At 31.2% G+C, this 13,026-nt stretch overlaps 2 protein-coding genes across 2 annotated transcripts in view; both read right to left on the reverse strand.

Annotated features, from left to right (window-relative positions):
* Positions 1 to 13,026, reverse strand: part of LOC139482734 (receptor-type tyrosine-protein phosphatase epsilon-like) — a 109,491-nt gene that overhangs the window by 18,171 nt on the left and 78,294 nt on the right. Inside the window, exons 6-13 of the mRNA XM_071266832.1 lie at positions 8,001 to 8,144; positions 6,392 to 6,526; positions 5,095 to 5,238; positions 4,086 to 4,220; positions 1,595 to 1,706; positions 877 to 944; positions 348 to 604; positions 57 to 144 (exon numbers count right to left, since the gene is read on the reverse strand). Coding sequence (XP_071122933.1) covers positions 57 to 144; positions 348 to 604; positions 877 to 944; positions 1,595 to 1,706; positions 4,086 to 4,220; positions 5,095 to 5,238; positions 6,392 to 6,526; positions 8,001 to 8,144 — 1,083 coding nt within the window. The remainder of the gene's footprint in view (positions 1 to 56; positions 145 to 347; positions 605 to 876; positions 945 to 1,594; positions 1,707 to 4,085; positions 4,221 to 5,094; positions 5,239 to 6,391; positions 6,527 to 8,000; positions 8,145 to 13,026) is intronic.
* Positions 11,830 to 13,026, reverse strand: part of LOC139520676 (cell death abnormality protein 1-like) — a 57,757-nt gene continuing 56,560 nt past the window's right edge. The window contains exon 10 of the mRNA XM_071313537.1: positions 11,830 to 11,981. Within this exon, the coding sequence (XP_071169638.1) occupies positions 11,830 to 11,981 (152 nt within the window). The remainder of the gene's footprint in view (positions 11,982 to 13,026) is intronic.

Here is a 13,026-nt window from a genome sequence, read left to right on the forward strand (position 1 = left end):
TGTAAAGATTTTTTGAAGCAATAACATTCACTGTGTAATTTCATATAATAACATACAAGGCCATGTTGTAAGGAAACGATTTTTTTCTTTATTCTCTGCTTTTGAGCCTTCCACGTGCGCATAAGCAAGTCCTTTTGGTAAAACCTTCAAATAAGCAAAACAATGCATTTTATTTATGAGCGTTATATATAACATTTATTTAACTGCTTTGATTAATTCAATATAACTGAACATATCATTACGAAACCACTTGTAAAGTAAGCTCTGACTGTGTGTAAACGTCAAATAACGTTCTACCTTCTTTATCATGGCAAACTTAATCTCTTTGTATACATAATTTCATTTACCTCATATTCCTTATTGAAACCATCGTTTTTCTGTTTCTCGTTTATAGCCTCCTTCAGATCCCTGGTAAGTATTTTGTATTTGAAAACATTGTGTTCACTGGGTACATTATTATACACGTTTCGATCTTCGTTTGCAGATAATTGTAATTTAGTATCTTCACGTTCTATGGTTGATAATGTTATTTCTGCTCTATCTGCCACTGTAGCTACATGTACATTAGCGTATCCCTTTCCAGAACTAACATTCTTTTTCGTATCTTCAGAACGAACCATAAATTAATGAAAAGGAAAAATATATTTGTTTAGCAATTGTTGACTAAAAATTGAATTTGAATTTTTATTCTTCAAAAAACACATTTTAAACCGCAGTAAAGAATATGTTGTCTCTTTCGTTGAACTTAAGTTGCGTGTTTCTTTTCACTCGTAGGCAACGACTATAACTTTGATGTTCAGTTTCAATGGATTTTGTTTTGTAATACTCATTTTGAAATAGACTTCTCTAAGAGACAATGAAAATATATAAACTCACCCAAAATTATCTTATCATTTGATTTTGTCCAGTGTATAAATATACCTTTCGTTGATACTGATCTTCGCCTGGAAAAATAAGCACTTAATGTAAGCTCGGTTTTGATTTTGCTAATTGTTGATAACCGTACTATGTATGACCTGTTCTTTGTTTTAAATCCCCGACTATGCGTTGTGGGCGATTGTTATCTCAATCTTTAGCCATCAAAACCCGTCTCCATTTATTCTTATTGAATCATGATAACGTTTTAATATGAATCTTTCCAGATGATGAAATAATGTTTTGGGAGAAAAAAACATAATCTTATTTGCAAAATTTTTCATATACATTTAATATGAATTACGATTGTTTTTTGGATTATGTTTAAGTAAATGATAAACAACACAAAAAAAAATTCCTAACATAAATTCTGACAAACAAATACTACGGCAATTTACAGGAAGGATAAATTACATGTATTGCAATCAAAATTCTCGATGCTTCTTGTAATCGTTTTTGGTCCTAACCTTACAGACAGAAATTCCAATATTATTTACAACACACCCTCGAGGGGTGTACAACCATAACACGGAGATCATTGAAATCCTTTCAGGCAATCAAAAGGTTAAAAACTATCACTGCATGCACTAAAAGATATATACTGATTACTCTTATAACATATTCCGGAATAAAACTATAAATAAGGGCAACAGTAGAATTCTGCTGTTCAAACACTTACTTATAAACGATAAGTGACGCCACCAATATGAGAACAACAATTATAATAGCAGCAACAGTTCCACTAATAGCAGCGGCGTTTGTAGGTTCTTCTTTCAGTGACTCAGATCCAACTTAAATAATAAAACAAAACCTATTGTCAAATGAAAGACAGAACTTTTCAATAATAGTTAATTTATACAGATGTCGAATATACATGTATGATTATTATTCAGCCTTTAGGAAAACTCACTATATTATATTTGGACGATAGGAACCCATTCCACGTCACCTTCAAGCAAAAATTAATATCTATATTGTTGAAAACAAAAATAGCGATATAATAACCCTTTATACCTTGTTGCTCGGTGTGAGACAAGCTTAAGGCTCTGTGTTGAATATAAAAAAGAAGATGTTGTATGATTGCTAATAAGACAACTGTCCACAAGAGACTAAAATGACACATACATTAACAACTATAGGTCCACGTACGGCCTTCAACAATGAGCAAAGCTCATAGCGCATAGTCAGCTATAAAAGGCCCCGATATGACAATGTAAAACAATTCAAACGAGAAAACTAACGGACTAATTTATATAAAAAAAATGAACGAAACACAAATATGTAACACATAAACAAACGACAACCACTGATTACAGGCTCCTGACTTGGGACAGGCACATACATAAATAATGTGGCAGGGTTAAACATGTTAGCGGGATCCCAACCCTCCCCCTTACCTAGGACAGTGATATAACAGTATAACATAAGAACGAGCTATAAAAATCAGTTAAAAAAGGCTTAACTCATTAGAAGATTGCAGACTGTTTGACTTATAATTGTTTACTTTCATAGATTGTGACTTGGATGGAGAGTTGTCTCATTGGCACTCAAACCACATCTTTTTTTTTTTATATATAATGTCCTTAAAGTATAAATACAGTTATAATTTGATTGTGAGCATGGTGTAACAATACCTAAGAACGGTTTCACAGAAATAATCATCAAATGAAGGCATCAAAATTATTGTGAAAGGTTAAAAGATCAAACACTGACCGAGAAAAACAATCTTAAAAATCTTGTACAAATAAATATACTTTGGGAAATGACATTTGAAATTATCGAAATGAAGTCTTGGAAGTTTAGAGAAAGCAAAAGAAGGAACAACATGTTAAACTTTCAACGGCGGTATGAAGTTTCAGCGATAGTAAGCGTTGCGATAGGCGATACTTGAGGCACATTGTAACCTTTTCGAAATATTTCTTTTTTAGCCTGAATGCTAATTAGTTTAAAGTGTAATCGTCCTTAATCGAATATCAGTAATACTCTGGATACACTTGACTACAGAAAACATTTAGGCAACACAACTTCTACGTCATTAGAAAGCAATACTAGTAATACAAACTGAGCATGTAAAACGTATTTAAGTATAGAATTATCATTATAAGTTTGTAAGCTAAATTTTTCAAGATTCTTTAATTTTGCGAAAGGGCCAAAACCAATAAAATAGTGGTTATAAAGGAATATAGACGACAATTTTCAGATATTATTTATTTAATTAAACGATATAAACTTCATCAAATGCAAAGTTGAGGACCATTACAATATACTATTATATACGCACCAAATAAGGCGCATGCCATCAAGTATTGTGGTAGAAAAAGCTTAGTGTCTCGAGTAATTCAACATTTTATGAACATCAAATTAAAGAAAATCAATATGTCAATGATTTTTCATGTCAATACAAAAGTGATGACTTCTTGTCTGCTGATACCATAGGGGAGGAAAAGTCCACCAAGTCATTAGGCGGACAAAATAATCGGTTAAACAGTAACCTACAGAAAGGATCTATAAAAAATTGACCAATGACACACTAGCTATTAGGAATTGCACATTGGAAATACATATTTCCGCTTCTTCCTATTTCAATCGGTATATGTTTTGAATAAAAATTTATAAAAATAACCTGCGATTTTATATCCCTTATCCTGTGTGGTTGTATTGTCTGCTATGTGCATTATCATATAAAAGTGAAATTAAAAGTATTTGGCACAACTTTTTGGAATTTTGGATCCTCAATGCTCTTCAACTTTGTACTTGTTTGGCTTTATAAATATTTTGATATGAACGTCACTGATGAGTCTTATGTAGACAAAACGCGCGTCTGGCGTACTCAATTATAATCCTGGTACCTTTGATAACTTTTTAAAATCAGCACAGAAGGTTTGTTAACAGATCAACAAAGGAAAATATTTAACATTTAAAAAATCACTTCATCAAATTACCAAACTATTATTGCATACATGTAGCTTCAGTTTGTAAATATATTTTCAATATCGAATAAAAATATCAATTTGACGAAAGTTTCATACTAGTCTGTAGAAAATTGAAACTCCGTTGAAGATTTTAAAATTGGTTGGGTATCTGTACCAAGAAATTACGTAACTTTCAACTACTTGAATAATAATGAATAAGTATGCTTGAAATGTTAAACGTTCTGTAAAAAAGTCTACCTTTATCACATGATTCACCATGCCATTCCTTTTCACAACCGCCGGGTGGACATTTTCCTGTTAACGGGTTGCATGGTCCAGTCAAACAATTACACTCCCTTGTACAGTTGTTACCAAAATACCAGTCATCACATGCTAAAAAATTAGCACATATATCCTACATGTCATAGTAGATCAATGAACCGAAAACATTATAAATTACATATTAATGGTTGAATACAAAAGACATTAGAGCAACTTATTAAGTAGAGTGAGCTAGAAAGAGTCAAAGATTACACCATGTAAAACAAGATAAACCAACAGACAGAGAATAGTAATCTCATGATTTAAGTTAATATGATTTAGCGAAACACAGGTTTAATTTGGCAGTTTTCAGAGCACCTGAGATTACCCCTAGTTTTTGGTGGGGTTCGTGTTATTTATTCTTTAGTTTTCTATATTCTGTCAAATGTACTATTGTTTGTCTGTTTGTCTTTTTCATTTTTAGCCATGGCGTTGTCAGTTTATTTTCGATTTATGAATTTGACTGTCCCTTTGGTATCTTTTGTCCCTCTTTTGCAAGAGATGTATCTTTTGATTGCAGGGGGTTCAAAACTTGTAAACAATCTAGGAATATTGCTAGACGAATTTGCCCTTCGTTAGCACGAAATAAGCATTTATTCTGTATATAAAAGAAATCTGTCTCTAAAACTAAACAAAATAAAAGTAAAAGTATTCGTCATATTTTCAAATTTCTCCAAGAGAAAATCGAAATCATGTTTCCCTCTCATACATAAATAGTGTTTGATTAATCGTACAACATCTGCAAGAGAAAATAGAAATCATGTTTCCCTCTTATGAAGTGTTTGATAAAATGTACAACAATAGCAAATCCTTGCATAATATTAATATTTCTGTCAACTAGATTTGTATCATAATTCCTTTTTTTAAATATCCCACACACAACCGGAACTGAAAAGGGTTGATGCATTCAGTACGGAATAATACACAATACTAATCATTTACGTACTATTGTTGCAGTAGTTCTCGAAAATAAAACCAGATTCACAGTCAGTGTTGTTATAACATAATCCATTCATTGAATCACATATATTCAATACACATCCTTTACAGTATGTTTCACAGTTTCGACCGAAAAATCCCCTGTTACATTCTGAAACAATAAGTTCTGTTTACTGAAAACGTGAATAACATGATGATTGACATGTCCTAATTGTCATAACCATAACCAGTACTCTTTTTTTCCAATGTGAATCACCAAATAATACTTACAAAATGTATCACCGTGTTTGTTCTAACATAAGCAACATAAGTTGTGCTTCATATGAGGCAGGATTTGCTTACCCTTTCGGAGCAACTGTTTTTGGTGGCGTTAGTATTTTTCATTTTGTTTGTTTCGTATACTGTTGATTGTCTTTTCTTTTTCGAACAAATTTAGAACGACCAAATCAAATGGATGAACTTCAGATCTGTTTTAAATCCGTCATATACAATTCTGTAGTGGCTTTTTTCATTTAGTTCATGTCTTGTTTTATCCAATGAGCAAATGGATGCGTAGAACCTCTTTAACTTTTAAACTTTATAATAACGAAATTCAATTTGGTTTTACTTAAGCTTCAAAGTTACTAAAAATCTCTCGATACCTGTAACGTACATTGAATATAATAACAAAGGATATAGGATATATATCCATCACACAAAATCAGTACATACACAGAAAAGAAATAAAACGATACTAGATGTGTCAATGCGACACGAATGGCCCCGTCCTAAAAAGTTGAAAAATCTGCAATTTCAATATAAACTCATGTGGTCACAAACATGATGGTAGTCTCACATATCAAAAATCAGCTTAAAATCTGGAGGCGTATAGAAAAAAAATCCGTATAACTGTGATTTCAATAATTCATCAAAGTCCAAAGCCCGTTATTTCTGCAAAAAAATTAGTAGAGCCAAACGAAACTTAAACTTGATCTGTAATTCATCATGGTTAACTCACATACCAAAAAGCAGCCCAATATCTGAAGGCGTTTAGAAAAATACTCCGTATAATGGTTTGTTGCGGAATAACGGAATGACGGAATTTCGGACAAGGGTAAAACTATATGGCACCGACAACTTCGTTGCGGGGCAATAAAAACACCCAACAAGGACAACAAGAAATCAATGGAACAGCTCTTTAATTCTAATCTTCATGAAATGTGAATCGAGATCATGTTTTATGTTCCATCCGTTTGTTATTTCAGTTAATATAGCGCTTTCATCTAGATCGGAATGTTTTTATAATGATATTTTTGGTTCCATACCTTGATCGCATGATTTCCCATGCCATCCTTCTTTACAACCTTCAGGTGGACAAAGTCCATCAAATTTGTTGCATGGTAGGTCTAGACAGTTACATTTCATCGAACAATTATTACCAAAATACCATTCTTCACAGGCTGAAAGATTCACAAATGAAACGATTATGGACAAAATTATATTCACGGATACAAACTTGAATTGTTATAAAAACTTTGACATCTACTGAGTATATACCAATTCTCTCTCTATTAAGCATGTTTTCTGAGTTTCACATTATAACCGACTGCAATAAAAGTTAAATAATATGTAAAATAAGTAAAAAAGCAAAAATACCGTCTTCAGAGGAAAATTCACAACGGAAAGTCCTTTATAAAATGGCAAAATCAAAGTCTCAAACGTTAACACATCAGACAAATGGAAAACAACTATCATATTTCTGACTTAATACAGGGATTCTGTTTTTTTAGCTCGCTAAACCTATCACTTGTATGCCAACAGCATGAAATTCCATTATACTGTCAAAAATAGGGATACAGCAGTCATATGTGAACACAGAAAAATAAAATGGCATACAGACAGAACACATTAGCAAAAATAAAAGACAAGAATAATTGGTATCTTTCAAGGAATTTTTATAGAAAAGGGGCGAAACGTTCTTAGGCATACTCCTAGTTCATCAACGTTCTGCTCAGACACTTGTAAAGTTTTACAATGTCCTAGAAGTAGCTGCAAGCTGTTAAATACTGAATGAGTTGAGAAATGTATATCCCATATGCAGGTGAAGTGCGTATATTGCTGCTTAGGTGTAGGAAATTGATGATTTCAAGTAGCAATATAATATACTTTATTTGGACACAGAAACCTTCATCAGGAACGCTCTGAGTCGAATTTTTAAAGAGCATAGGATGAAAATAGACCGGTAGAGTTGATAAACTATACACACGCTATTTAACTAGAAAAGGACTTTAGAAACAGCAAAATCATTCAAAGGTCAAGTTTGCCTGAGGAGTAGAAACATTGGTTTCTTTGTTATTACTATATTTCTATTTTTTGTTTCCCACAATTTCAAAATTAACTTTGTAATACATTAAACCATAAATAATCAACTATTGATTGTAGAAAACATCATTCTCGTTTATAGGAAACCATATACCATGATGATATCAATATCAATATATATATAATACTTAACCTCTCTTTATTTTGTTTTTATTAAGTGGCATCAATTAGTTTCACGTCGCGTTTTTTTTTTCCATTTTGTTTTTAACACATTTACACCAGAGAAATAAAACATTCAAATCTATGGTTTAATTTTGTACATTTGAACTAACTTATGTTGAATATAAATAATTTGTGTGGTGAATTTTAAGCGTCAGTCGAAGCTTTAAGTTGGAAAAACCGTCTTAACAAAATTTGGTTTTGTATTATATAGTCAGGTGGCTTGTCACTTCCTGTTTCCACAACAGAGCAGGGTGTTATCATTGCCATTCATTATTGTTAATGTACTTTGCTACAATAATTATAGTATTGCTCATTTTCCTTCTCTTTTATGTTATTATTATATCACAAACATGTATATGCTCATTTTTTGAAAGTCATTACTATGCATACTTTTGTTGCAGTACTCTCCGATTACATAACCCGGCTTACAGACAGTTTTGTCATCGCACAATCCATCAACATGATCACATAACTTTGATATACATCCCTCACAAAATCCTGAACAATTTCTCCCAAATTGACTGTTGGGACATTCTGAAAGAAAAAAAAATCCTTTATGATTTTGGATATCGAATAAAACTACGAAATAGGTTTAAACTGTCAAACGCAAAGATTCAGGTATTTAAAAAAAAATTGTATTATCTATTAGATAACTGGTAAATTTAACTCCTGTACCAAGTCAGGAATAAAACAGGTGCATGTTGTCTATTTGTTTAATGTGTTATATCATTTGAATTTCCCATTTGATTAGTGACTTTTTGAATTTTCCTTGGATTACAGTATTTTTGTGATTTTACTTCTTTTGAATGAACAATATTTTGAAAGTATATTCTGATTACATTAAATTATAAATGTTTCAAAAGAATCGGTAGATTTTATTTGGCAACAACAATTCAGGAGTAATTAAATTCAACATTCATAATAGTAATGCCTTCGATGACAATGTCACGACAATGCACTGAAAAACAATGATAACAAATGACATGTGTCGTAATTTCATGGTTGTAGCACGACAATGTAATAATACGAATTAAATTCTTCTTTTTTCAATTAAATAGGGTTGTAACAATATCCTGGTACCTTTGATAACTATATACGCACATAAATAGTACGGATAGCATATTCATTCAATATGTGCATCGGTCAACGTATTTGCACACCAATAAGATTGCAAAATAGAAAACCCTTTAAATTCTTTATTAAAGAATAGGAAGGTTTGCATCAAATAATTATTGATTTGATGTAATCAGATAATTGAGTTTCATCAATTTCTATGTAATTAAAACTTCAAAAATATCCCTTCTGGGTTAAAAAAATGTAAATCAGGTTTAATTATTTTTTTTGGTGTTCAATTATAAGGAAAACAATAATGCTTGGAAATGACACGAACTTTGTGAACAATTGAATCCTTGCCATCCGTCATTACATCCACCAATGCATTCTCCAGTCACGCGATTACATGTTGGACTTAAACAGTTTGTTGAACATGCCTGTTGACAGTCTCTACCGTATTTACCCGATTTGCATGCTGTAAAATAAAGCAATAATTTAAACGTCGAACAAACAAACATGGATATGCAACAAGCATTTTGTAATTTGACTGAAATTTTAGGCAATTTTGAAATACTTTAAAATGAATAACCCGGACAGGCATTTTAATCAAATGACTGACAGTCATTTTGTAGAATGACTCACATTTTGAAACAAAATTCAACAAATTGTCTGGTTAGTTTCAGGTAATTTGTTAAATTGAAATAACCTCCTGTTTTTTGTGGGGTTCGTGTTGCTTAGTCTTTAGTTTTCTATGTTGTGTTTTATGTACTATTATTTGTCTGTATGTCTTTTTCATTTTTAGCCATGACGTTGTCAGTTTATTTTCGATTTATGAGTTTAAATATCCCTCTGGTATCTTTCGCCCTCCTCTGGTATATTTGGCCCTTTTTTAAACCATTGAGATTCATTTAACAAAAAAACAATACTTTGATAAAAATGAGTTTATCTTTCAAAACGAATTTGGAAAGATGTTATCCTGTTTGGTAAAACAACGTAAAGTATGTACTCAAAATGTAATATGATTTGATTATGTTCTAGTCATAATGGAAGATTTTGTTCTTGTAAAAAGTAAAAGTTAAGAAACGAATTTGTAGAAAATTTAGATTCAAGAATTTTTTTTATTTAATTTAGCAGAGAAAAATAAGCATGTTTTTATTGACTGATTGTGTTTGTTTCCATTCAGTAGCCAAAATTTAAAAAAGATTTAAGACGAGTACATAAACATAATAATCAGAAAAGTTGTGGAATAAAATTATTCGGTGAAATGATAGGAATTTGACAGTTGCTTGAAATGGAGGTATGTTAATTAGAAACAGAAACGTTCGGTCGAATTAAACATTATACACAATCACACATATTGACTCTTTAAAGCATTGTTTTCGCCATACTTCTAGTTGTGATGCAAAGGTATACGAATTCAAGTATAAAGTAAATTATACTTCACTCCGAGGAAAATTCAAAACGGAAAGTCACTCATCAAAAGCCCAGTCACATCAAACGAATTAATAACAAATGTCACATTCCTGACTTGGTACAGACATTTTCTTATGTAGAATATGCCTGGTTTTATAGCTGTATCTTCACTTTCCTAAAAATTATTTGGGTCTGTACAAATCGATTGTTTAATACATCATAGGATATTCAATGTAAAATCTTCAGATGAGATTATACTCCAAACGATGTATTTGGAAAAAAAACAGGACACATGTGTAACATATTCTACCATCCAAATATTATATGAAAAATCAAATAACGATCGAATTCGTTGCTTTCAGAAATAAGAAATAAAATACAAGATGTGTCCATCTATTTTCAATTATTCGAACCTATATAAGCATGCTTTAAATATTCCTAATTGTATGGATTTGCACTGGTTCGTTTTAGGGCCCTTTATACCTTTCTGTTCGGTGAGGACCAATGCTCCGTGTTAAAGACCATACTTTCGCTTAAAAGGGTTTATTTTTACAATTTGTGAATTGAACGGAAAGTTTACTCATTGGCACACATACACCATCGTCGTATATCTTTTTGAAATGAATTTATTATCACAGATAAAACTGCTCTGTTGTTGTTAATTTGTAAGTTTTTGTGAACAATTTATTCTAACAAATGATGAATAATAATCAAGAAGAAACAGTTTACGAATCTGAAAAAATGCAAGTTCTAGGTAAATGGTTCGTTTTTCAGAATTTCTAAATTTCTTTAAGTAGTTTGTGTCTTTACAAGTTGTTGATGTTGAGTAATCGATTCCGGTTTCGAAAAACCAAATGTCTTAGAAAGTTTACAAATACATAGATTGGAAACATTTGGCCGAATTATCTTATATCGGGTTATCTGAATGATTAGACGACAGTAATATTGAAAAGTTCGTTGAAAAAACACCATGCCAACATTTTATTTCGCATTGAAAGGAATTTCATTACTGTAAAAACACTTTAGGATATAAATATAATTGACTCACCTTTTTTGACACATAAAAAGGTTATTATAAGGAAATTAGCCAAATACAATTTCCCTTTGTATCCCATATACGTATTATATTACGGAGAATAGCTGTAGTATATACAAGGTGTCAAATAAAGCATATTTTGTTTGCAATGTAAACATTGAACAATGACCTTTTTACAATTCTTGTATTTTTTGTATGTGAAAAGGTTAACAACTGTAATTTTCGCTGTCATTTTATTTATTCACTCAAGGGTTATACCATGTCTAGCATATACTAATACAGCTCCATCATGCATACTTGATGGTCGGGTTGTTCTCGCTTTGACACATTCCCCATTTCCTTTCTCATTTTTTTTATTGTATTTCTGAATATGTGTTGAATGTTGTCTTTCTTTTCATTTTTTCCCTCTATAATTTTATTTACTCTACTAGTGTTGTTGTGAGCTATTGATTTTGAAATAAATAGTTTGGATTTCAAGTTTAAACCATCAGTATTTTTATAGTGATACATGATCTTCAGCTTTTCGTGTAATGATTTTATTAGATGTATGTACCTTTCTTTTCTTTTGTCGAGGTCTTTACTTCTCATGAATTTACTCTGTCAAACTGGTTCCGTATTGGTATAAAATATATTTAAAGTTTATTTATGTTACTTTTTTAATTTGACTATAGCAAGCTTTTATCCATCGAAAGACAATAAAATGGGAAATACAATATACTATTTAAATAGTTTACCGTTTTTACACTCATTACCAGTCCATCCATGTAAACAACCAAATATGCAAAGCCCAGTTTCAAGGTTACATGGACCGTGGCAATTTTCTGGGCACTTTTGATCACAAACCGGACCATACTGTGAAGGAGGACAACCTAAAAGATAAAAAAAGGTAAAAGAAGGAAAAAGTTTTTTTAATAAAATGTTTCTCCCAAAATTTCAAGCCACGAGACCCAACAAATATATTGTCGATAAAATCCAACATTTTGATAATATCACCATTGCGTCCAATGCGGTTGTGAATGACAACTAAAGAGCTTATTTTAACTTTGATATTTTATCTCAGTTCAGTTTGTCTGTTCCTGTGATAGCTACGATTTGTTCAGTTTTTTCTTATCAAGTTTCTTATCATTTTAGTCTACTCAAACTAGAGTTTTCATTTCTAAATTAGTGATCAGTTGTTTGAATGTGTCGACAACATTAAATTAGTAATTAACAATCCTATAAAACTGTTTAGCGTTGAAATCTTACGATAGAAGTGGTATTCAAGTATCCGTAGTGTATAACAATTTAAATATTGAAGTTATAGTAAAACATCACTGTAGGGATGTGTACAGTCGTAAAATTGTTCATATCATTTGGATTTTCAATCAAATTCTAAATTATGTGCATTAAATCACTTCAACATTTTCAGTATTTGAGTTTAAAGAATAATTCAATATTTAATTTTTGTATTATTTAATAATATTCTTATTTATTTATTCAATTTATTTGAAATGTTGATTCAGTTATATCCTATGGAACCAATGAATTGAGGAAAACTTGCATATTCGTGGATAATTGATTTAATCATAGCGCCAATTCACAACGTTGAACGTTTTAATTCGTGGTTTCCATTTACCAAAGTAATCCAGGCAAATTGGTATCCATGGAATAAGAATGATTTTACAATCACTATAGATTTGACAGAGCCCTTTTGAAATATAAAGACACCCCTAGAAGTTGGCATGTTTATAATGTTTATGTCTTTTTGATCATATTAAAATACCCCAAATTTGACGTCAAAAGTCTTACAAATCTGAAAGTTAAGCACACACCTATGTCTGTCAGAAATATATATACTTATATATTATATGTTCTGAAGTTAAGTGTGACGTCTATTTTCACTGAACTGGTACACAATTTTATTTAGGGGCAAGT

Source organism: Mytilus edulis, chromosome 1, assembly GCF_963676685.1.
Source record: "Mytilus edulis chromosome 1, xbMytEdul2.2, whole genome shotgun sequence".
In the NCBI taxonomy this organism is placed as follows: domain Eukaryota; kingdom Metazoa; phylum Mollusca; class Bivalvia; order Mytilida; family Mytilidae; genus Mytilus; species Mytilus edulis.